The 26,721-nt window shown below is 42.5% G+C and overlaps 1 protein-coding gene across 1 annotated transcript in view; it reads left to right on the top strand.

Moving 5' to 3' along the window:
- cerkl (CERK like autophagy regulator) overlaps nucleotides 1-26,721 on the top strand; it is a gene marked incomplete at its 5' end in the record, with an annotated part of 44,335 nt that overhangs the window by 16,318 nt on the left and 1,296 nt on the right. The window contains 7 exons of the mRNA XM_084161047.1: nucleotides 15,013-15,155; nucleotides 19,237-19,311; nucleotides 22,342-22,519; nucleotides 22,940-23,008; nucleotides 23,262-23,287; nucleotides 23,395-23,503; nucleotides 25,447-25,543. Of these exons, the coding sequence (XP_084017173.1) occupies nucleotides 15,013-15,155; nucleotides 19,237-19,311; nucleotides 22,342-22,519; nucleotides 22,940-23,008; nucleotides 23,262-23,287; nucleotides 23,395-23,503; nucleotides 25,447-25,543 (697 nt within the window). The remainder of the gene's footprint in view (nucleotides 1-15,012; nucleotides 15,156-19,236; nucleotides 19,312-22,341; nucleotides 22,520-22,939; nucleotides 23,009-23,261; nucleotides 23,288-23,394; nucleotides 23,504-25,446; nucleotides 25,544-26,721) is intronic.

The raw sequence follows: 26,721 nt of genomic DNA, 5'->3' as shown, positions 1-26,721 counted from the left end.
CAACCCCTCTGGGGTAGGGGAGAGAGGGGGAGAGAGGGGTAGAGGAGAGAGGGGGAGGGGACAGAGAGGTAGAGGAGAGAGGGGTAGAGGAGAGAGGGGGAGGGGACAGAGAGGTAGAGGAGAGAGGGGTAGAGGAGAGAGGGGGAGGGGACAGAGAGGTAGAGGAGAGAGGGGTAGAGGAGAGAGGGGTAGAGGAGAGAGGGGGAGAGGACAGAGAGGTAGAGGAGAGAGGGGTAGAGGAGAGAGGGGTAGAGGAGAGAGGGGTAGAGGAGAGAGGGGGAGAGGACAGAGAGGTAGAGGAGAGAGGGGTAGAGGAGAGAGGGGTAGAGGAGAGAGGGGGAGAGGACAGAGAGGTAGGGGAGAGAGGGGTAGAGGAGAGAGGGGGAGAGTTCAGAGCGGTAGGGGAGAGAGGGGGAGAGGAGAGAGGGGTAGGAGAGACGGGGAGAGACGGGGAATGACGGGGAGAGGGGGTAGAGGAGAGAGGGTGGGGAAGGAGGAGGTAGGTAGGCAGGGGAGGGAGGGAGGGAGGTAGGCAGGGGAGGTAGGCAGGGGAGGTAGGCGGGGGAGGGAGGGAGGGAGGTAGGCAGGGGAGGGAGGCAGGGGAGGTAGGGAGGTAGGCAGGGGAGGGAGGCAGGGGAGGTAGGGAGGTAGGCGGGGGAGGGAGGGAGGGAAGTAGGCAGGGGAGGGGGCAGGGGAGGGAGAGGGGAAGGAGGGAGGTAGGCAGGGGAGGTAGGCAGGGGAGGGAGAAGGGAAGGAGGGAGGGAGGTCTGGCTCCTGCTCTGCTAGGCAGGTCTGATATGAGGGACAGATGGAGCAGGTGAGAAGGATGACTGGTGGAACAGTTGAGCTCAGGATCCTGCTGTCTGTCCTACTCTCACAACCTCATTACTGTGGCCCACATATATTAGACAACCAATATTTCAGCAGACATTATAAGAAAAAGGTTTACTTTGTACTGTAGGTTGTTATGTTTGGATTTATGGTCGATGTTCAGAGTCAGACATGTTATACTCCTCTTATCAACATTTTAATCATCACCTATACCTCAGCAGGCATTATATAGAAAAAGGTATACTGTTTAATGTTTGACTGTTCAGGTGGATTTGTGGTCAATATTCAGACATATGTCATACTCCTCTTAGGGACAGATGGACATTTACTGGGGGTTAGGGGTGGTCCAAAGTAGGGGAGGGTTGTCAAACTTTCTTTTTTTTGCTTTGGGGAGGGTTGTGTGTTTTGTTAGGGGGCACAGGGGAGGGTTGTGTGTTTTGTTAGGGGGCACAGGGGAGGGTTGTGTGTTTTTTTAGGGGGCACAGGGGAGGGTTGTGTGTTTTGTTAGGGGGCACAAGGGAGGGTTGTGTGTTTTGTTAAGGGGCACAGGGGAGGGTATTGTGTTTTTTCCCTGGTTCACTCTTCTGCTCATATTTTCCCTATAAACAATGGCTTGACTTACTTTTGATATTACCCTAATACAGTTTAGAAACATTTGTGAAGGTTTGGTATGGTGTGGCTATTATTAAGCTTTAGGTACTGCAGGCCTATGATATGAAGGCAGTGCACCCCAGCGCTCCAAATGACTCCCACAGTTGATCTTGAGGTGAGCAAGACTGTTTCAGGCCTACCAGAGTTACTCCTATAATCTAATGCTTATCTTTATACAAAATATTAGGATAGAACATTTACGAATGACCCTCCTTCTGTACGTCTATATCTGTATAGCAGACGCAGTAGCCATCTGACATAAAGAAATGGATGTCGGTGTCGTAGCATGCCACGGGTATATCTCTATCTCTCTGGGCTTAGGCCTAAACCTCTCTTCCTTTATATAGGCTATATATTAATGAATTAAAATATTAATATCACACAGTGGACACCTAAGCCTATAGGCCTTTGCATGCAATGCCCTGATACATTTAGTGCTCAGATCTCTGACAGCTGAACCTTGAGGTGTACAATTATTGTTTTAGGAAAGTAGCCTAAAACCTTTGATTATGCCTGCACATCATGGTTCACCAGCAGCCCCAAACATCTAAAGAATAAGCTACCAGCCAAACAAGCTTGTAAGAATTGTACTTAAACTCCCCCTCATACTCATCTGGAGGTTGAGCATTTTTTCATCTCTAATTGTATATGTATTTATGTAATGTGTCTGTATCTATGTAATGTGTCTGTATCTCTGTAATGTGTCTGTATCTATGTAATATGTCTGTATCTATGTAATGTGTCTGTATCTATGTAATCAAATCAAATCAAATTGTATTGGTCACATGCGCCGAATACAACAGGTGCAGACATTACAGTGAAATGCTTACTTACAGCCCTTAACCAACAGTGCATTTATTTTTAACAAAAAAAGTAAAACTAAAACAACAACAAAAAAAGTGTTGAGAAAAAAAAGAGCAGAAGTAAAATAAAGTAACAGTAGGGAGGCTATATATACAGGGGGGTACCGTTGCAGAGTCAATGTGCGGGGGCACCGGCTAGTTGAGGTAGTTGAGGTAATATGTACATGTGGGTAGAGTTAAAGTGACTATGCATAAATAATTAACAGAGTAGCAGCAGCGTAAAAAGGATGGGGTGTGGGGTCAGTGCAAATAGTCCGGGTAGCCATGATTAGCTGTTCAGGAGTCTTATGGCTTGGGGGTAGAAGCTGTTGAGAAGTCTTTTGGACCTAGACTTGGCACTCCGGTACCGCTTGCCGTGCGGTAGCAGAGAGAACAGTCTATGACTAGGGTGGCTGGAGTCTTTGACAATTTTGAGGGCCTTCCTCTGACACCGCCTGGTATGGAGGTCCTGGATGGCAGGAAGCTTGGCCCCAGTGCTGTACTGGGCCGTACGCACTACCCTCTGTAGTGCCTTGCGGTCGGAGGCCAAGCAGTTGCCATACCAGGCGGTGATGCAACCAGTCAGGATGCTCTCGATGGTGCAGCTGTAGAATTTTTTGAGGATCTGAGGACCCATGCCAAATCTTTTCAGTCTCCTGAGGGGGAATAGGCTTTGTTGTGCCCTCTTCACGACTGTCTTGGTGTGTTTGGACCATTATAGTTCGTTGGTGATGTGGACACCAAGGAACTTGAAGCTCTCAACCTGTTCCACTACAGCCCCGTCGATGAGAATGGGGGCGTGCTCAGTCCTCTTTTTTTCCCTGTAGTCCACAATCATCTCCTTTGTCTTGGTCACGTTGAGGGAGAGGTTGTTGTCCTGGCACCACACGGCCAGGTCTCTGACCTCCTCCCTATAGGCTGTCTAATCGTTGTCGGTGATCAGGCCTACCACTGTTGTGTCGTCGGCAAACTTAATGATGGTGTTGGAGTCGTGTAATGTGTATCTATGTAATGTGTCTGTATCTATGTAATGTGTCTGTATCTATGTAATGTGTCTGTATCTCTGTAATGTGTCTGTATCTATGTAATGAGTCTGTATCTCTGTAATGTGTCTGTATCTATGTAATGAGTCTGTATCTCTGTAATGTGTCTGTATCTATGTAATGTGTCTGTATCTATGTAATGTGTCTGTATCTATGTAATGTGTCTGTATCTATGTAATGTGTCTATATCTCTAATGTGTCTGTATCTCTGTAATGTGTCTGTATCTCTGTAATGTGTCTGTATCTATGTAATGTGTCTGTATCTATGTAATGTGTCTGTATCTATGTCATGTGTCTGTATCTATGTCATGTGTCTGTATCTATGTAATGTGTCTGTATCTATGTAATGTGTCTGTATCTCTAATGTGTCTGTATCTCTGTAATGTGTCTGTATCTCTGTAATGTGTCTGTATCTCTGTAATGTGTCTGTATCTATGTAATGAGTCTGTATCTCTGTAATGTGTCTGTATCTATGTAATGTGTCTGTATCTATGTAATGTGTCTGTATCTATGTAATGTGTCTGTATCTATGTAATGTGTCTGTATCTATGTAATGTGTCTGTATCTCTGTAATGTGTCTGTATCTCTGTAATGTGTCTGTATCTCTGTAATGTGTCTGTATCTCTGTAATGTGTCTGTATCTATGTAATGAGTCTGTATCTCTGTAATGTGTCTGTATCTATGTAATGTGTCTGTATCTATGTAATGTGTCTGTATTTATGTAATGTGTCTGTATCTCTGTAATGTGTCTGTATCTATGTAATGTGTCTGTATCGCTGTAATGTGTCTGTATCTATGTAATGTGTCTGTATCTATGTCATGTGTCTGTATCTATGTCATGTGTCTGTATCTATGTAATGTGTCTGTATCTATGTAATGTGTCTGTATCTATGTAATGTGTCTGTATCTCTAATGTGTCTGTATCTCTGTAATGTGTCTGTATCTATGTAATGTGTCTGTATCTCTGTAATGTGTCTGTATCTCTGTAATGTGTCTGTATCTATGTAATGTGTCTGTATCTATGTAATGTGTCTGTATCTATGTAATGTGTCTGTATCTATGTAATGTGTCTGTATCTCTAATGTGTCTGTATCTCTGTAATGTGTCTGTATCTCTGTAATGTGTCTGTATCTATGTAATGTGTCTGTATCTATGTAATGTGTCTGTATTTATGTAATGTGTCTGTATCTATGTAATGTGTCTGTATTTATGTAATGTGTCTGTATCTATGTAATGTGTCTGTATCTATGTAATGTGTCTGTATCTATGTAATGTGTCTGTATCTCTAATGTGTCTGTATCTCTGTAATGTGTCTGTATCTATGTAATGTGTCTGTATCTATGTAATGTGTCTGTATCTATGTAATGTGTCTGTATCTATGTAATGTGTCTGTATCTCTAATGTGTCTGTATCTCTAATGTGTCTGTATCTCTGTAATGTGTCTGTATCTCTGTAATGTGTCTGTATCTATGTAATGAGTCTGTATCTCTGTAATGTGTCTGTATCTATGTAATGTGTCTGTATCTATGTAATGTGTCTGTATCTATGTAATGTGTCTGTATCTCTAATGTGTCTGTATCTCTGTAATGTGTCTGTATCTATGTAATGTGTCTGTATCTATGTAATGTGTCTGTATCTCTAATGTGTCTGTATCTGTAATGTGTCTGTATCTATGTAATGTGTCTGTATCTATGTAATGTGTCTGTATTTATGTAATGTGTCTGTATCTATGTAATGTGTCTATATCTATGTAATGTGTCTGTATCTATGTAATGTGTCTGTATCTCTAATGTGTCTGTATCTCTGTAAAGTGTCTGTATCTCTGTAATGTGTCTGTATCTATGTAATGAGTCTGTATCTCTGTAATGTGTCTGTATCTATGTAATGTGTCTGTATCTATGTAATGTGTCTGTATCTCTAATGTGTCTGTATCTCTAATGTGTCTGTATCTCTGTAATGTGTCTGTATCGCTGTAATGTGTCTGTATCTATGTAATGTGTCTGTATCTCTGTAATGTGTCTGTATCTATGTAATGTGTCTGTATCTATGTCATGTGTCTGTATCTATGTCATGTGTCTGTATCTATGTAATGTGTCTGTATTTATGTAATGTGTCTGTATCTATGTAATGTGTCTGTATCTATGTAATGTGTCTGTATCTATGTAATGTGTCTGTATCTCTAATGTGTCTGTATCTCTGTAATGTGTCTGTATCTCTGTAATGTGTCTGTATCTATGTAATGTGTCTGTATTTATGTAATGTGTCTGTATCTATGTAATGTGTCTGTATCTATGTAATGTGTCTGTATCTATGTAATGTGTCTGTATCTCTGTAATGTGTCTGTATCTCTGTAATGTGTCTGTATCTCTGTAATGTGTCTGTATCTCTGTAATGTGTCTGTATCTATGTAATGTGTCTGTATCTCTGTAATGTGTCTGTATCTCTGTAATGTGTCTGTATCTCTGTAATGTGTCTGTATCTATGTAATGTGTCTGTATCTCTGTAATGTGTCTGTATCTATGTAATGTGTCTGTATCTCTGTAATGTGTCTGTATCTATATAATGTGTCTGTATCTATGTAATTGTAATTGTATTTCTGTAAAAAATAGGAACCACAATGGAAATAAGTCCCCGACTTTATTGTCCAATCCTGCTCACTTTAAAATATCTTTGTGTATATATTTATATATATTTTTCGGACAAATAAAATCAATCAATCCAAACTGTGCAGCGGCCATTTGATGAATGGAATCTGTTACAAAACACCAAAAAGTGTAATGACATTTGGAGATTGTCGAGCCAAGCCTTCGATACTGGGTAAGCCTACAAGTTAGGGAGGGATGGACAGTTGAAGTCGGAAGTTTACAGAGGCTTACTTAGGTTGGAGTCATTAAAACTGCACATGGGGACAAAGATCGTACTTTTTAGAGAAATGTACTCTGGTCTGATGAAACAAAAATAGAACTGTTTGGCCATAATAACCATCGTTATGTTTGGAGGATAAAGGGGGAGCTTGCAAGCCGAAGAACATCATCCCAACCATGAAGCACAGGGGTGGCAGCATCATGCTGTGGGGGTGCTTTGCTGCAGGAGGGACTGGTGCACTTCACAAAATAGATGGCATCATGAGGAAGGAAAATGATGTGGATATTGAAGCACATCTCAAGACAACAGTCAGGAAGTTAAAGCTTGGTCGCAAATGGGTCTTCCAAATGGACAATGACCCCAAGCATACTTCCAAAGTTGTGGCAAAATGGCTTAAGGACAACAAAGTCAAGGTATTGGAGTGGCCATCACAAAGCCCTGACCTCAATCCTATAGAACATTTGTGGGTAGAACTGAAAAAGCATGTGCGAGCAAGGAGGCCTCGTGTAGCTCAGTTGGTAGAGCATGGCGCTTGCAACACCAGGGTTGTGGGTTCGATTCCCTCGGGGGGCCAGAATGGAAAAAAAATGTATGCACTAACTGTAAGTCGCTCTGGATAAGAGCGTCTGCTAAATGACGTAAAATGTAAACCTGACTCAGTTACGCCAGCTCTGGCAGGAGGAATGGGTCAAAATTCACCCAACTTTTTGTGGGAAGCTTGTGGAAGGCTACCCGAAACGTTTGACCCTAGTTAAACAATTTAAAGACAATGCTACCAAATACTAATTGAGTGTATGTAAACTTCTGACTCTCTGGGAATTATGAAAGAAATAAAAGCTGAAATAAATCATTCTCTCTACTCTTATTCTGACATTTCACATTCTTAAAATAAAGTGGTGATCCTAACTGACCTAAGACAGGGAATTATTACTATGATTAAATGTCAGGAATTGTGAAAAACTGAGTTTAAATGTATTTGGCTAAGGTGTATGTAAACTTCCAACTTCAACTGTATTTTCTGTTTGTCGAGCTTGACATAGTCTATTTGTTGTGGTGTTGAAAACGCAAACCATGACATTCAAGTGCCCGATGGCGGTATGCTTTGTTTATTGGTTGTGTGGTGCATTGGCACAGAAACCTGTTGGTGGAAAATTCATTGCATATATTTTATAGAATAATACATATGGCATCAAAATGTTGAAAATCTGATTTCCCCCTAGCTGATCATTGTCTGCAGCCGGCTCTGATTGTAGTGTAATGAAACAGGCAGGGAGAGTGAGCTCGTCTGTGGTGGTCGGCGAACCCTCAACCTTCTGGCCCGTAGCCCTGCTTGGCATCCACTGTGCTACAAAAGCATGCTGAAGTGCTTTTTTTTTTCTTGACACCTTGAGTTGGACCAGCCCCTCCCCCCCTAGTAAATGTTTATATTTTTTTGCATGGCGCAATCACTGGGTAATCCATGAAGATTCAAGCTAAGCTACTTAACCCAATATAGCCTTGTTTGGTTGGATAATCTTTAAGCAGGGAAGCTGTGGTAATACTGATACAAGTGTCATGTAATGTCAGATTTATTTGCAATATCACTCAAACTAGTCAGAGACAGGGCTCATAACATGCACTTCATGTCACAACCTGATTGTACTGAATGAACACAAGGCTTATTTCACACAATATTTGTAAGTTATTGGATGTCCGTTTCTATGGAGGTGGCTTTTCAAAAAGTTGTTGTTAGAGCTCTGTTCTATTTTGGCTAGAGAGGAATTGTGCTTAGCTAAATAGGAAGCTTTCACAGACTGTGTGCAAGACATATCAAAGAGGGGAAGACAGTTTCCCACTGAGGACTAGGTGTTATAGAGTAGTCCAATTTAGGAGAAGCTTTCTGTGTGGAAGAAATATTCCCCATAGAGGATGAGGTGTTATAGATACAGGGTCCTTCACAGTGGTCTTATTCTAGATCATCTCCTATTTTCTTGTCAACACCATGTTTAATTAACCCCAGAAGACTGAGAAGTGTTGAGAAGGTGTAAAACACTAATCACACATTTCTTCATTAATAGACCGTAACTCATTAATTATTTCCTCTATAATATACAGGAGCTGTTCTCTGCATTTAATGAAACTAGTCAATTTTTACCTGTTTTTCCACTAAGTCATGCCGTGTGAGACAGTGTGACAGCCCCAGTCCCTGTTACATGGGATATGACCCAAATTGTACACTTTTTCCTTTATAGTGCACTACTTTTGACCAGGGCCCATATGGCTCTGGTCAAAAGTAGTGCATTATAAACGGAATAGGGTGCCATTTGGGATGGAACCATGGAATCATAGAGTGTGTAACAAAATAGGAATGTCAAAGACATGGTGGCACTACCGTAGGCTGCTGCTACATGTGCAATTATTTCCAGATCACACATTAATGTTAATTATCAGCACCTCAAATTAAAGCCTTGTATTTATCCACAAATCTTTACTGCGGTATACAGCTTTTATTACTGCCTTTCTGATTGGGGGTGATGGATAGGATGAGGAGTGTTCAGTTGAGTGCCTGTGTTCTTTAATAGAGGGATGTGTTGCCAGTGTATAACCAGGCAGCGGCAGAACATTAGGCAGAGCGTAAAGTAGAATAATGTGCCATTATAAAGCATTGGAACATGACGCAGAACTTGTTCAGGTCAAAGCCTTGCTCCTCTATAATGCCTCATAGCCTAGCTATATAACCTGACTATATAACCTGTATATAACCTAATCTGACTCTGTCATACACTGTGAAGTGGGCCTCATCAGCTCAGCATATGAAAGCCCAATTCCTGTCTGCTGTTGAATCATGTTTTTTTTTTCAGTGAGTGAAACATAGAAACCTTGAATCTAACAATCTATCCAAGGAATCCTAGAATTTTACAAAATGTAGTGCTGACATTTATGTACAAATTGCTTCGTTTTATTACTTAGCACTACTTAGTAAACTACAGCTCAATATCAAAACCTTACTAACAGGCATATAATCCAACGGAGGGGCCAATAAAATACTAAAATACAATTTTACACAGTATAATCACCCTTTAATTACAACTAGCCATGAATTGGAGGCTAAACTAATCTTTTTAGAAACGGTAACATAAGGTATTGTTCAAAAGCATTTCTGAAATGAACTATAATAAGCTTTCCTCCTCAGTCAGTGTTCATTTATTAGTAATGTGCTTATAGGAGTTTAGTAGGCTCAGACTCAGCCAATTTTAATGAATTATTTTGCAGCAGGCAGATGACAGATTGCAACCAATTCCTTAAAAAAACAAAAAAAACATTCAATTTGCCAATTTGAATGCTGCATCCATAACATATTCTGACTGTTTAATACATTTAATGAGAATTATCTTTTCAAATTATCGAAATAGATTTGACTAATATACTAGATAGGTCTAGGTCAACCAGTATTGTAATAATAAAATGAAATAAAATTGTATTGGTCACATGCGCCGAATACAACAGGTGTATACTTTACAGTGAAACTTACGAGCCCATTCCCAGCAATGCGGAGTTAAAAAGTAAGACAAATATTTGCTAAATAAAAAAGGAAATAGTAACACAATAAAAACAATAATGAGGCTATATACAAAGAGTACCTGTACTTTGCCAATGTGCAGGGGTACAAGGTACAGTAGTTGAGGTAATTGAGGTAAGACAGTATGTACATGTATGTAGGGTTAAAAGTGACTAGGCAATCAGGATATATAATAAACAGAGTAGCAGCAGCGTATGTGAAGAGTGTGGAAGTCTGTCTATGTGTGAGTGTGTGGCGTCAATATGCATGTGTGTGTGTTTTGTGTGTGTGAGCATATGTAGTGTGTGTGTGTGTGTGTGTGTTTTAGAGTGTCAGTGTAGTATGTGTGAGTGCGTGGTAGAGTCTAGTGAGTGTGCATAGAGTCAGTGCAAAACAATTAGGATAAATAAATAATAAAGGGAGGCAATGTAAATAGTCCAGGTATCCATTTGGTTAACTGTTCAGCATACTTATTGCTTGTGGGTAGAAGCTGTTCAGGAGCCTTCACGACTGCGTTGGTGTTTTTGGACCATGATAGGTCCTTAGCGATGTGCACACGAGGAACTTGACACTCTTGACCTGCTTCACTACAGCCCTGTCGATGTGAATGGGGGCATGTTTTGCCCTCCGTTTCCTGTAGTCCACGATAAGATACTTTGTCTTGCCCACATTGAGGGAGAGGTTCTTGTCCTGGCACCACACTGCCAGGTCTCTGACCTCCTCCCTATAGGCTGTCTCATCATTGTCAGTGATCAGGCCTACCACCATCGTGTCATCGGCAAACTTAATGATGGTGTTGGAGTCTTGCACAGCCACGCAGTCGTGGGTGAACAGGGAGTACAGGAAGGGACTGAGCACGCACCCCTGAGGGGCCCCCGTGTTGAGGGTCAGTGTGGCGGATGTGTTGTTGCCTACCCTCACCACCTGGGGGTGGCCCGTCAGGAAGTCCAGGATCCAGTTGCTGAGGGAGGTGTTCAGTTCCAGGGTCCTTAGCTTAGTGGTGAGCTTGGGGGGCACTATGGTGTTGAACGCTGAGCTGTAGTCAATGAACAGCAATCTCACATAGGTGTTCCTTTTGTCCAGGTGGGAAAGGGTAGTGTGGAGTGCAATAGAGATTGTGTCATCTGTGGATCTATTTGGGCGGTATGCAAATTGGAGTGGGTCCAGGGTTTTTTGGATGATCGGGTTGATGTGATGCAATGCAAATAGTCTGGTAGCCATTTGATTAGATGTTCAGGAGTCTTATGGCTTGGGGGTAGAAGCTGTTTAGAAGCCTCTTGGACCTAGACTTGGCGCTCCTGTACCGCTTGCCGTGCGGTAGCAGAGAGAACAGTCTATGACTAGGGTGGCTGGAGTCTTTGACAATTTTTAGGACCTTCCTCTGACACCACCTGGTATAGAGGTCCTGGATGGCAGGAAGCTTGGCCCCAGTGATGTACTGCGCCTTTACGCACAACCCTCTGTAGTGCCTTGTGGTCGGAGGCAGAGCAGTTGCCATACCAGGCAGTGATGCAACCAGTCAGGATGCTCTCGATGGTGCAGCTGTAGAACTTTTTGAGGATCTGAGGACCCATGCCAAATCTTTAGGGGGAATAGGTTTTGTCATGCGCTCTTCACGGCTGTCTTGATGTGCTTGGACCATGTTAGTTTGTTGGTGATGTGGACACCAAGGAACTTGAAGCTCTCAACCTGCTCCACTACAGCCCCGTCGATGAGAATATAGTATGCTTCTCGGAGTCATGGCTGAACAAGGACATTGAAACCTGTCTAGTATTACAGACTAGACAGGTTACCTTAGCGTTCCTGGGCAAAGGGACTATGGTGGTTTGCTTGAAACATGTAGGTATTACAGACTAGGTCAGGGAGAGACACTTGCCAGCTGGTCATCGCATGCTCTGAGTATGCGTCCTTGTAATCCATCTGGCCCTGCGGCCTTATGAATGTTTACCTGTTTAAAGGTCTTACACATATCGGCTACGGAGAGCGTGATCATACAGTCGTCCGGAACAGCTAGTGCTCTCATGCATGGTTCAGTGTTGCTTGCCTCGAAGCGAGTATAGATGGCATTTAGCTCGTCTGCTAGGTTTGCATCACTGGGCAGCTCTCGGCCGGGTTTCCCTTTGTAATCTGTGATAGTTTGCAAGCCCTGCCACATCCGATGAGCATCAGAGCTGTTGTAGTAGGATCCGAACTTAGTCCTGTATTGACACTTTGCATGTTTGATGGTTTGTCGGAGGGCGTAGCGGGATTTCTTATAAGCGTCTGGATCCCGCTCCTTGCAAACGGCAGCTCTTACCTTTAGCTCAGTGCGGATGTTGCCTGTAAAAACAGATTTCAGTTTCCCTGCATTCAAATCACTGGCCACTAGGAGCGCCGCCTTTGGATGATCATTTTCTTGTTTGCTTATGGCTCTATACATCTCGTTGAGTGCGGTCTTAGTGCCAGCATCGGTTTCTGGAGGTAAATAGACAGTTACGAAAATACAGATGAAAACTCTCTCGGTAAATAGTATGGTCTACAGATTATCATGAGGTATTCTAACTCAGGCGAGCAGAACCTCGAGACTTCCTTAATATTAGAGGTTTATTTATTGTTTACGCTAATTATTCAAGGGTCGCTTTGTTATTTTATTTTTAAACTAAAATGCTTGATTGCATTTAAAATCATGAATGACTGGTATGCTGTGTGATGACATGAACTATTGAATGATTGATTGATACAGTAGCCTATATAAGTATGGAAATATAGGCCTAAGTAAGGTACAGTATTAAAACTAAGGCCAACAACTCGATGGTGGTTATACAAGGCTGCTATACTAAGCCTACTAATGATAATGACATTTCTTATTATTATAATGAGGATCATAATAATAATATTAATAATAACAATAAGAAGGAGATCAAGAAAAAGGAGGGTTATTATTATTATTGTAAATATAATTTTTCTGACAATTTGGAACAGTTTAAACAGCATTAAATGAATTATAAATGATACCAGAGAGGCTGTTCTAATGGGGGAAAAAGTGTAAAGCCTTTACAGCATAGCAAAGATAAAAAACAGCCCAATTAGTGAAATAGTTTATCAGACATGTGGTTGCGTGAGGCTTGGTGCTCCCGGAATCAGTAGGCTATTAAACAAACACTCAAACAGACAACAGAAGCAGGATCTGTATTTTTTTCTGTAGATATATATGGTTGATTTATAAAGCCAGGAACATTCAACAGTTAGGCTATTGATTATATACCTAATTAAGTTGGGGGTTCTTCCTCACTTTTCTTCGACAATAAAGCAAGGGCTGTTTTCTCGTCTCCTCATTCTGCTGCTGCCTCCGCCACATTGTTATCAACACCAATATGCTGGTTAACTTTGCTTTTATGCACATAGCAACATGGTCTAGGAAAAGGCGCCAGTTCAACAGCGCACTGGTGTGTTTCAGAACCGCGGACAGCGACCACTGTCCAATTTTTATTAGTGTTGCACCATTGTTCTTACATAATATAACCATATACAATTTCAATAGCACATGTCTTAGAGTGATGGACTGTGCCATCCCCACGGCCTCCACAATGGATCAGTCCACTCAGATAGGCGTGAATCAGACCGATGTCTTGTCCTGTTATTAACTCGCCGCCGTAGTCTCAGTGCCGGCCTCTATAGCGCTGTCTTCTCCTTCTACAAGTGTCGGGGATTTGGGCCTGATCCGGGATAATCAATATGTCTTTTGCCTCTGACTCATTGAAGTAGAAGTCCTCATCCAAATGGAGGTTAGTGATAGCTGTTCTGATGTTCAGGAGCTCTTTTCGGTTATAGGAAACGATGGGGGAAACATTCTGTACAAAATAAGTTACGATTAGCGGCAAAAAAGACACAAAATAGCACAATTGGTCGGGAGCCCGTAAAATGGCCGCTTTCCAAAGCAGCTCCATTCTCATTCATTCATAATGATGAGTGTAGACAGTAGGTGTGTGTGTGTGTGTGTGTGTGTGTGTGTGTGTGTGTGTGTGTGTGTGTGTGTGTGTGTGTGTGGGTGTGTGTGTGTGCGCGCGCATCTGTATGTCTGTGTGCACATTTATGTGTGTGTGTGTGTGTGTGTGTGTGCATTCTTGCGTGTGTATGTGTCTATCTGGCCATGACCTGTATTTCACACGCCTTCTCTGTTTAGTCAGGTGATTAATATGACTGATTTATCATGCTATGTCAGTATGTCATGTTTACCTAGTGATCAGTGATCAGCTACATAGGCTGAGGGAGCAAGTCCTTACTCATGCATTTACCCTGAGCTGTTTCATGGTATTGGCTGTGTGTGTTGCAGTGTGTTGCTGTGTGTATAACCCTGTACTTTATCCTCGGCGGTGATGTGTGTCGGTGAAGACTGCTCAGTGCACACTAAAACCAAATGGTTCTATATAGTGCCAAATAAGGGTTCTTTGGCTTGTAACCATAGCATAACTATTTTATGCGCTATATGGAACCCTTTTAATTTAAATAACCATGCTCATAAGGTTCTAAATGGAACCTGTATGGTGCTGTAGAGAACCTTTCCTAAGGTTCTATAAAGAACATTGAAAAAAAAAGTAATATATAGTACCATCAAAAATGTTCCGCTATGGTTACAACCCTTTTTGGGGCTATATAGAACCCTTTTTTATGGTTCATTATAGAACCTTTATGGAGAATGGCTCTATAAAGAACCTTTCTAAATCTCAAAGGTTCTTTGTAGAACCATACAGGGTTTTTTATATTCTGGTTTAATAGCCATATTATATTGTTAAAATTCCATAGGTTTTATTATTGTGTTTATTAACAAGTTGAATCAAGTGTATTAGCTCTGGAACGGCTGGGGTTCCCAGAGGAGAGATTTGAGATCTACTGACTTAGTCATCCATTATCAATTGACACAAGGCCATAAATGAGTCTTTCACAATGCACCTTCATTGGCCATAGTCATATATAACATGTTCTAGCATAACACAACAGATTAGATTAACAGGAATGACACTCACTCACGGTTGCACAATAAGAGCTGTGAACAAACCACACCCCAAAATATTATAATGATCCGCTGCCCCTACATTTTAATTATCACTAAAAGAAATGCAAAGATCCATTGACGGCTTAAAGGGTTCTCAGTATGGTTCCACATAGAGCCATCACCCTTCCCAAAGAACCCTTGAGATTTTTTTTGGGGTGTGGCGATTTGTGTGTGCTGTTTCTCATGTATGTGTGTGTGTGTTTTCCCCAGGGTTGTGGTTGTCGGTGGGGACGGCTCGGTGGCCGAGGTGGCCCACGGGCTGTTGCTCCGTGCCCAGATGGATGCAGGCAGGGACACAGACTCCATGTTCACGCCTGTCCGAGCAACACTTCCTCTAGGGCTAATACCAGCAGGTGAAGAGCAAGGGTGGTGGCGCACCCATACACACACACACACACACACACACACACACACACACACACACACACACACACACACACACACACACACACACACACACACATTCACATTCACATTCACATACACACACACATTCACATACACACACACACACACACACACACACATAAACACACACACCAGCAGGTGAGGAGCAAGGGTGGCTTGAGCGCTCTCCTCTGCAGCTGTTTTCAATCCTCCCCCAATATTTAGAACAGCTTTTCTCCGGGTGATGAGATGACCCTGTAGTTTATGAAGAGTACATCTGCTATTACAACACCATATTGGTTTGAGTGGTTTTAGTTTGAATGTTACTACACACCATCAGGCCATAGAGGTCAGGGTGGTTCTAAATGTTTTCTTGAAGCATAGCTGACAGAGGATTGTCACATTTCAGCGCTGTAATATTGTGCTTACAGATCTAAGTGATTTCTTAGCCAATCAAAACTTCTCCAGAACCATGTAATTGACAAACATCACAATATTGTCCAATATCAAGGACATTTCCATAGCGAGAGGGATTTCCTCTTCTGTTGAAAACAAATTGGTCGTTCAAGCAAATGTATCATTTTATATTAGGTTTAATTTGGTTTGATTGCACTGGGAGCTAATTGCCGTCTATTTGAGACGGAACAACAATTATACAGCATTCTATTGCACTTTAAAATTGTGAACATTGGCGGTCTATCAACCATCGTAAATGCATGTGGCTCAGACATTAGCTGATTGGATGGTTATAAAGAGCTCATCACTCCCATTATTAGTGGATTAAACCCTCATAGCCACACACACACACACACACACACACACACACCATAAATTACCCTACACACCACAGCCAGCAGCGAGGGTATCAACAATGGTGGCGTGGGCCAGTTTGGCTTTTTAAGCCAACAGTTTGACCTTCATGCGTCATTCTAGGCTGTGGTGGTAAAATTGAGTGCTGTTGTTAGCAGCCAAGGATGGAAGCCCTCCAACTCTGCACCCGCTGCAAATTGGACGCTCAGAAGTCACTGTATCTCTTCATTAGTGTGTTTCCCAATGGAGTATTTGTAAAGTGTTTCCCGTCACAAACAGGAGAGCGAGGAGAGATAGGCACCCTAGGAGGAATAGATACCGCTGTACAGGACTAGGTCACTCCTGAGACTGAGGAGGGATGTGATCATATCTCTTTTGTTGAAGGAAGTAATAAACAATCTCCACAGCAGCCCTGGGTTCAAATACTGTTTAGGGGATTTCAGTTACTTTCAAAGTCATTTGGTTAGTAAGTCTTTTGATATGTTTTATTTGAAAACACAAGTAGTTGAACATTGGAATGTAGTTGGAAATACACTTGGAAAGTATTGAAAAAGCAGTTGATTCGGGCCCCATTATTAGAAAATACTCAAATACACAGAAAACAAGTATTTAAATAACAAATACTCAATTACACATGTACTTGAACCCAGATCTGCTCCACAGTTTAGCAACATTACACCATTTGAACTTAAATGATAGGTGGTATTATGGTACTGTCAAAGTAAACAATTATATCCATAGTCTCAACAATATCCATATCTATTATCTATCTCACAATTCTTGCATTTAATGCATTTGTTTGTTTTCTGAGATTTGAAAGTTGAGCTAACTAATTGCTATTGCCGTCATAGTTAAAACGTTTACATCGTAAAAAATATTATCCAATCATCACATAATCTTACTTAAGAAACAGTATCAGTAGTGTTACACAGAGGATTACAAGTATATTTCATTTAGAAAAAGGCCAATTAAACGCACTGAGCATGCTAATCAAGAAACCATTTCTAATTTATACATACATATTATACAGCTGTTTGGTATGTGTAGCATATAAACAACAGGATTCAAATTAATTGGACCGGTTTAAAGGGTTTCAGGGGGACTGTTAATTTCTTTGATATTCCAGACAAACAACCAAAATGTTGGTGCCGTTAGTTTTCCCTTCCAGGGTCTCTCTCTCTCTCTCTCTCTCTCTCTTTCTCTCTCTCTCTCTGGCTCTCTCTCTCTGACTCTCTCTCTCGCTCTCTTATTCTCTCTCTCTCTCTGAGACATGCTTGACTAGACTAGCATCACATTCATCTGCCGGCCGGGATGAGGAGACATTAACGGGCTTATGAATATTCATGATGTCTGCTTAATTAAGTTAATTGTTCTGCAGAAGTGCCTCGCACACTTCCAAGGACATTTTCTTTCTCTCTCTCTCCCTCTCTCGCTGGCTCTCTCTCTTCCTCTTTCTCTCTCTTTATTTGCTCTCTCTGTCTCTCTATTTCTCTCTCTCTCTTCCACCCCTCCTCCTGCATGCTAGCTCTCTTCATCTGTAATGCTGTTGTGTGTATGGGTGATGTACAGTGTTCACATGGAGATGCTAACATTGTTGGCGCAGTATGAAGAAGTGTGTGTGCCTTTTGAGAAGAGGTCATTAATGATGGTAAATGATGGAATTACCATCGCTGGTGATAATGTGAGCACCACACACAACAATGGCTAGGAACAATAGATGCTAAAACAACTGATGATGGAAAATACTACATTATCATCTACACTAGTTCCATTGTAGTATTGGGGAAATCTCAGGTGGCATTTATCTACACTGTAGATATATTGAATTATAAGGGACAATAGAGTAAAGAGGATATTAATCACACTATGCAAATGATTAGTTAATGCATAATAAGCAATTACAATGCTTATCCTCTCGAAACATTTAGAAATGTATTAGCTACTTGAAGTATCTTAATTACACTTACATTTCAATGTATTTCTTAAATTCAATTCTATGACTAATCAACATTCTGTATTTTTGATGAATGAAAATATTCCTGAAATTTCCTTCACCCACCTTATCAAATGTAATGTAATGTTATGTAATAACAGCAATGAAGATGCAGGGTCTGGTGAGGGGTTGGTTTATGGGGGGGGGGAGTCTATAACATAAGCAGAAACTTGGGAGGTCTATCTCTCTGTAGCTGATCTGTCTGAGTATGACTCCTGTATGTGTTCCGTGGTATCCACGCCACCATGTCAGAGGAGAGGCGGGAAAGGTCCGTTTCTCACCCAGCCTGTCTGTCTACAGACCTACTCATTTACAGACACCAGTTGTTATATCCTGTTAATCTGAGCAAACAACATGGCAGATAGCAGCATGAAAGGAAATGCCTACTCACCAGGTGACAGACAACCTGCTCTCTCTCTCTCACTCTCTCTCTCTCTCTCTCTCTCTCACTCTCTCTTCTCTCTCTCTCTCTCTCTCTCTCTCTCTCTCTCTCTCTCTCTCTCTCTCTCTCTCTCTCTCTCTCGCTGCTCTCGATCTCTGCTCTCTCTCTCTCCATCTTACCTTCTCTCTCTCTCTCTCACTCTCTCTCTCTCTCTCTCTCTCTCTGCTCTCGATCTCTGCTCTCCATCTCCATCTCTTTCTCTCTCTCTCTCTCTCGATCTCTTTCTTTCTTTCTCTCTCTCTCTCTCTCTCTCTCTCTCTCTCTCTCTCTCTCTCTCTCTCTCTCTCTCTTTCTCATACTCTCTGTCTCTGTTTCTTTCTCTCTCTCTCGCTCGCTCTCTCGCTCTCCTCATCCTGTGTGTTTGTCTATGTCTGTAATCAGTACAAACACACTGACACCTGTTTTATCCCGGCCACCGCTGCCCGCAAGGTGAACTCGACCTAGTTGGCACCAGACAATATTACGTTTAATGAATGCCCTCTAACAAAGTACTAATTTTGTTCATTATTAACCCTACCTCATCCACAGACAGTGAGATACATTGTGTTTGCATAGGTTTCCTCGTCTTTTGTATCACTGTGAATCGTGATAGCTTGCCACAATCAGGTGGCTTACCTCTGCAATAATATGGTCAGCCATTATAGGTTTGGGAAATCTGAGAATGTATATACTGTAAGTGAATGAAAATAGCCAAACTACCTGGATGGTAAAGACATTCCCCTTTGAGAACTACCTGTTGTTTGATGACTGTATCATTTGTATGGCATTCCACTGACGTTGTTCTCCGTCTCTTTCTCTCCAGGCTCCACTGACATGGTGGCATGTTCTGTCCATGGCATACGGCATCCTGTTACTGCTGCAATGCACATCATCATGGGTACTTGTTCTCCTGTATTATCCCATTTCAGCTGTAGACATCACTACGATACTACTGATTATAGAGCTGCAATGGAACAGCCTGGCGGGTAGGAGCGTTGGGCCAGTAACCGAAAGGTTGCTGGATCGAATCCCCGAGCTGACAAGGTAAAAATATGTCATTCTGCCCCTGAGCAAGGCAGTTACCCCACTGTTCCCCTGGCGCAAGACGTGGATGTCGAATTAAGGCAGCCCTCCGCACCTCTCTGATTCAGAGGTGTTGGGTTAAATGTGGAAGACACATTTCAGTTGAATGCATTCAGTTGTACAACTGACTAGGTATCCCCCTTTCCCTAATGGAGCTCAAATAATATACACTGACTAGATTAATATGTAAATGTTATGCATATTTACTTTACAAGTCCACCGAGTTGTGTGTGTGTGTGTGTGTGTGTGTGTGTGTGTGTGTGTGTGTGTGTGTGTGTGTGTGTGTGTGTGTGTGTGTGTGTGTGTGTGTGTGCGTGCGTGCGTGCGTGCGTGCGTGCGTGCGTGCGTGCGTGCGTGCGTGCGTGCGTGCGTGCGTGCGTGCGTGCGTGCGTGCGTGCGTGCGTGCGTGCGTGCGTGCGTGCGTGCGTGCGTGCGTGCGTGCGTGCGTGCGTGCGTGCGTGCGTGCGTTTGCTCGTGTCGGTGTGCGTGCTTTCGTGTGTGATCCACACACAGGGTATCAGTTTCAGTATTATAAAGTTCTCTTCTGCCACAATAGAATGATAGGTGAGGAACTAGTGGTTGGTGCAATCTGGTGCTTAAAGTCCTTAATTAGCTCCATAAAGTCCTTAATTAGCTCCATAAAGTCCTTAATTAGCTCCATAAAGTCCTTAATTAGCTCCATAGCTGCCATTGTGGGATGTGGGAGGCTATGAGCAGAGCTGCTGGTATTGTCTTCTAGATCTGGTTAACAGGTCCCTGGAAGAATGAACAGTCCCTGGAGAACGACGGGGAACGGCTGTCATCCTGTCCCTCACACGTTCTTTGTTTTTTCTCATATGATTAGATAGGGCTTTCTCACACTCGCTGAGTCTCTTGTGACAGACTTAACATAAACGTTAACAAATCTAGTAGCTGGCTTGGGCAGGTGATATTTGGTTCTGGAGTTCAGAGATTACAAGCACCTAAAACCATAAGCACTCACGCACTCTCTCTCACACACACACACACACACACACACACTCACACACATCTATACTATACGTCTGTTGGCTGGTCTGCTGGTCCACAACCGACTGCAGTGATCTGCTTTTTACCTCAGTCCTGCATAAATGCAGCGAGGCTATCGTCTGATGTCTGTCTATCTGTCTGTCTGTCTCTGTGTCTGTCTCTGTGTCTGTCTGTCTCTGTGTCTGTCTGTCTGTCTGTCTGTCTGTCTGTCTGTCTGTCTGTCTGTCTGTCTGTCTGTCTGTCTGTCTGTCTGTCTGTCTGTCTGTCTGTCTGTCTGTCTGTCTGTCTGTCTGTCTGTCTGTCTGTCTGTCTGTCTGTCTGTCTGTCTGTCTGTGTCTGTCTGTCTGTCTGTCGAGGGAGTTGGAAGTTCCTGGTAGTGAACTGTCTGGCCTGTTGTGTTGTCGGTGCTGTGTGAGCCTCTCCTGGGCTTAGCCTGACAGACAAGAGGATTGGGCTTGTGTCAAGAGATTACACATAGTAGCAGGGCTTGGAAAACATGACACACAAAATATAATTTGTAGATTTCTCTTGTCATGGTTAAGGTAGAGACTCAACCTCTCCAAAGTCATAGAACAATAGAAAATAATCACAAAAAAATTGCCCTCTTTTTGTGGACATTCGAGCAATACATGTCTTGCATTAGCTGTATTCATGTTATAAATGCAGTACAATGTATACTAAAATCAGTTCGAAATGTAATGAAAAAATAGCATCTATCCCATGCAGAAAATTGTGTGTACAGTACAAATGGTAATCCTATTGAAACAATCACTCATGCTACAATAGACTTCCATTATAAACCCAATGCTGACCTCAACTAAACAAGATAACCCTACATTAAATCCTCTGTCTTACGTTATGGGCCATATGGTGCTGTAATCCATAACACTGAGCTAGGTGAGACTTCTAGCAACACCCAGGCCATGCAGTTCAGTCGGTGCAGTTCAGTCCAGTTCTGTCAGCGGTTATGTAGATGGATGATTGGTTTTGTGTTCACATTCTTGTACACATAGAATAGCATGTACACTGTGAGAATATTTCATACAATTCACACTTTATTCTGAATTAACAATATGGAGCAGCATTAGATAATTGATTTGTCAACAGTTTATCTCCCTGTCTAAGCATCTTATTCAGGGAATGCAAACAAACAACATTTCCTAAGTAGTCTTTTTGACATGACTGAACCGTACCTCCTTCCAAAAAACTGTCAAATCTCGCCTGATTAGAAATGAACACACAGACAAATGTTTTTCTTTTTAAGATATGTCCTTTTGGCTTGGAGGCAAACTCATGTAAACAACAACACAGAACACCTGACACCAACAGGGCATGGTGATGCTTATTTACGACAGGCCGATATAGGGCTTGTTGGTTTTCTAATTAAGCAATATTTACGCATGTGAATAAGGCCAACTGGCAGGATGTTTTAGACCTTCATGAATATTCATGAGGTATGGGATTGGGGAGCCATATATGGGCGAGACAGAAAGAGGTCAGGAATGTGTATAGGCCAATTGGATGGGAACCTGTGTCTGTACCATTAGAAGCCTATATTGCCACAAGAGCTATGACTATGACATAGTCCGATATAATGGAAGTTATTAACCAGAGGTAAATAATTGGCCATTTTGATGCTGGACTAAATGTAGGCCTACCGCTGAAATGAAAGAATGCCATACACATAGTAATTCTATCTCTGACAGAGAACACATCATCCAGTAAAAGCATGTCATTCAAGCTGAAGCATCGTGATGCCAACTTCATACTGTACAATCATTGATATCTGTGATATCTATACTTCTGCCCTCTTTTTTTCCAATCTGTGTCTCTCCAGGCCACCATCAGGAGGTAGATGTGTGTAGTTTCAGTTGTCTGAGTCGCCTCCTGCGTTTCGGCTTCTCTGCCATGTTTGGTTTCGGCGGGCGGACGCTGGCCTTGGCAGAGAGGCATCGCTGGATGCCACCCGGGCAGAGACGGGAGTTTGCAGTGATCAAAACGCTGGCAAACCTGAAGTAAGACAGTCTCTCTAGACAGTCACATGCAAAGACACACATGCATAGTGTGCACACACACACACACGCACACACACACAAAAACACACTTCACACCAGTTCCCTCATAAAGTGTGGCCTAATCCTACAGGGAAAGAGACTTGCCAGCCTGCTAGCTAGGGTTTCCTTCTGAACAGTCTCTTTATCACACATTAATCTGTCTCTAGGGAACCATCCCTCCTCTTCTCCAATCCAGCCATCTGAAGCCTGCTCTCTCTCTTCTCTTCTCTTCTCTCTCTTCTCCTCTGTATTCTTCTCCTTCTCCCTCCCTCCCTCCCTCCCTCCCTCCCTCCCTCCCTCCCTCCCTCCCTCCTTCCCCTCCCTCCCTCTCTCTCTCTCTCTCTCTCTCTCTTCTCTCTGTATGGTTATGTCTGATTGCAGGCCTGAAGACTGTGAGTTGTCCTATCTTCCTGTGAAGAAGGTCCAGACTGAAACACTGGATTCAGTAAAGTAAGTGACAGAATACTGTCTGATGATTAGACTCTGCAGTCCAAGTTTGATAGTATTTAGCTGTGTGAATTTGATTTGAAACAGGCCTCTGTGGGCTTAATTGGTCACTGGAAGAAAACCAAAATGCCTCCGATGTAGAAGATCAACCGACTGATCATGGGGGGAGATTCTCACACAAAAAGACAAAAGACAAAATGATGCATCAGAAAACGAATTGCAAAACTTTATACAACCGTTTTTTTGTTTGTTGCAGAAATGAGTCCTTAAAAGACGACATAGGTGAGTTTGTCATGGATGATGTTTAGCAATGTGAACTTTTCTATATCTCATCTTCTAGTTTAACTCTCTCCTCACTAAAACTTCTCCCCCTCCTTGATCTTCTCTAGAAGAGGAAGAGTCATGGACGACCACCCGGGGTCTGTTCCTCAACGTCAGCATCATGGCCATCCCCTGTCTCTGCTCCATGGCCCCAAGGGGCCTGGCCCCTAACACCAGGTATGTGAGTCTCTCTCTCTTTTTCTTTCAAACTTATACACAAAACAACAGCGATGTCGAGGTCTTCTAAAAATAAAACATGTTAAAATAAGCAAATGAGGAATCTGGGTCTCTCTGATCACAACCACCTCCTGCATATGACTGCAATACATGCAAACCTGCATCAATGCCTACATGTGCGTGAGTGCATGCAAACCTGCATCAATGCCTACATGTGCGTGAGTGCATGCAAACCTGCATCAATGCCTACATGTGCGTGAGTGCATGCGAGCCTGCATCTGTGTCTAGTATGTGCGTGTGGTTGACTGAGCAATGTGCATGATCTAAGTCCTGGACCAGTGAGAATGGCTTGATGATTCCGAGCTGCCATGCCATGCTGTGTTAGGTGTGTGTGAGTAAATAAAGCCAATGAGTGAACTGGGTCAGTGTGTCTGTGGTATCTCAGTAGACATGGAGCCCAGCCTCCCAGCCCGGCCATTGCCATACAGGGGCCATACAAGCCAGTTCCAGGTAATCCTCTGGGATTGAGATCAGACTACAGAGGTCAAAGGCTTCTAACTGTACTAATCAGCACATAATTACTCTGATTAAAGGGAGTGGCAGAGTTTATTAAAGGGAGTGGCAGAGCTTATTAAAGGGAGTGGCAGAGCTTATTAAAGGGAGTGGCAGAGAGGGAGGACTTAAAGACCAGAGCATCTGTGGGCACTGCAGGACCAGGATTTATAGGTCGCTTAGACAAATGGCATCCTATTCCCTACATTCTTAGAATTACTGGTGACTTGAGGAACCCTGGAGATCCTCAAGGAACTTCTAGATTTCGTCAAGGAACCATTGCTAGGCAATGGTTCATATTTGCACCTTTGGTTAGTGGAGGGGTTCTTGGAGGAAACTTTAATGTTTCAATGTAGCATCGGATTCCTGGAGGAACCCTGGACTGGAAGCATGGCTTAGTAGGGGCGTGCCTTTTATATAGATATTTTTAGGCCACCCGTGGGGCTAAATGTCATTCCTGTTCATCTGTTCTGTTGTAGGTTGAACTCTGACAGTTTTGTAGCTTCAATGAGGCTTACAGAGGTGTATGAGTTCTTCAAGAGCCTTTGCAAAAGTTGGAATAGTTACCGCTTTACTACTATATGTAATCAGTAATGTTAGTCTTATTGATATTATACTATAATATGCATAAATATTCAAGGAACATTCAAAGTTGCAGTGTACAAACTGAACATGATGAACAGGAATGTAATTTAATCTAACAGGTGGACAAAAAGAACCAGCTCAATGCCACGCCTCCAATAAGCCACACCTCTAATCTTCTGATAGGCTGACACCTCTACAATATATTATTCAAAAGGTTCAAAATTGAACCTCTCCAATCACAAAAAGGTTCTGGTTTGAACCTTTACATAGGGGTTCCTCAAAGGCCCTTTTCAGAGGGGTTTCTCGAGGAACCTTTTTGGACTGGAAAGGTTCCCCATGTGACAATTTTTAGAACCCCAAAATGTTCTTCTAGGCTCCTGTATAGTGCACTACTTTTGTATTTTTGTTCAAAATAGTGCACTACTTAGGGAATAGGGTGCCATTTGAGACAGCCGCAGTCTGAGTCTGGCCTCAGTAATGATGTAGCATGTGGGAGAGCAACAGGCCTCACACAGTGAAGTGGAACCACACTGCTTATTATAGCATCATCAACCTTAACTACACAAGGAACAGTAGTGTTTGTAGATATGTAATATTAGCTGACACGTTTACAATAACACATACAGTAGTAGGTGTAAGTAGAACTAATGAATACCACTCTCTGTTCTGTTCCTGACATTCTCTATTCTACTGCATGGTGAATATAGGATTTGTTGCTTTATCAACCTGTTTGGATTGCATTGGCCACAGTAATGTAGTATACATATGAACAGATTTTTAAAAATGAATCTCTCTCTCTCTGTAAGGCTGAACAATGGCAGCATGGCCCTGATCACAGCAGCAAACACGTCCAGGTCAGAGTTTATCAAACACCTGAAGAGATACAACAGTGTAAACAATCAGGTGAGGTCACCAGGGTAGCCCTTCCTTCCTTACACACTCACCCACACACACCCAAATGCATGCACGTACTTACGCACTTACACACGCAGGCGTATATGCAAACACACACACACACACACACACACAGAGGAAATCCTGCAGTCACTAATGGAGTTAGCTTCCCTAAGAGTTTAAGTGGAATTAGCATACTGTCAAGTCAAATTAATCACTGATTGTCAGATTTCCCTAAAACACTTTTCAGGCTTATATAGATTAGTCAATTTCAGAGGCCAGCAGCCCGTCTGTCCTCTTTTTTTTTTTTTTTTTTACATCCAACACAATCTAATCTAAGCCTGTTTGTTAACCTACATTCTAAATAAACAGTTGGAGGTATAGGGTACTGTACGGCAGGCTACTGGGTGACTGTGTGACTGGGCAGGGATCACTCACAGTGGGTGGAAGTCTACCTGAGGAGTGATACAAACATATTGCTTTAGTGTACTGTCATAATGTTCAGACAAATAGTTAGAGAGGACTTCATCATTTCAATGCTGTCCATATGGGAGCAGTTCTGACTAATGTTTATGTTATTGGGCCATTTCCCATGAAAACAACAGGAAGTTGAAATTATTAAATTATGACTCAGACAAACAAACAGCCCAGTCTATTTATAGTCTGACTTCTATTGAAAAAAAAACGGTATTTGATTTGAACGATGTCTGGGAAACAAAGTCTGCAAAACAACATCCCACAAAGCGGATGGGAAGTCAGAATACATAAACCAGTTGTGGTTGGAAATGTTCCACTATCATATATAGACCCTGTACTCCATGCATTCCCTGTTTACTTCATTAACAAAAGATATGCTGTGTCGTTCATATGTACTATGTTCATGGTTACGGTGGCTTAACTGAACTGAACTGTTGTCGAGGACAGGATGAAACCTTGGTGACCAGGGTCATAGACGGCGTCATTGCTGTGTAGGGAATTGTCTTGTCTGGGACATGTATGTAGCCTGCTGCTGTGCATCACTGCCCCCTAGTGGTTGGAGTTGCAACTGACTGAGACAATGGTCTTGTTCTCTCAGTCCTTCTTTCCTCTGTTCCTCGCCTCCCTCTCAGAGCTTATTGGAGGTCCTAGGAAGGGATGTTGGATCCTCCTTGTATACAATTGGACAATAATATAATATTCTTCTTCTC

This window comes from Coregonus lavaretus, assembly GCF_964263955.1.
Source record: "Coregonus lavaretus genome assembly, chromosome: 5".
In the NCBI taxonomy this organism is placed as follows: domain Eukaryota; kingdom Metazoa; phylum Chordata; class Actinopteri; order Salmoniformes; family Salmonidae; genus Coregonus; species Coregonus lavaretus.
This window is presented reverse-complemented; position numbering and strand designations above follow the sequence as displayed.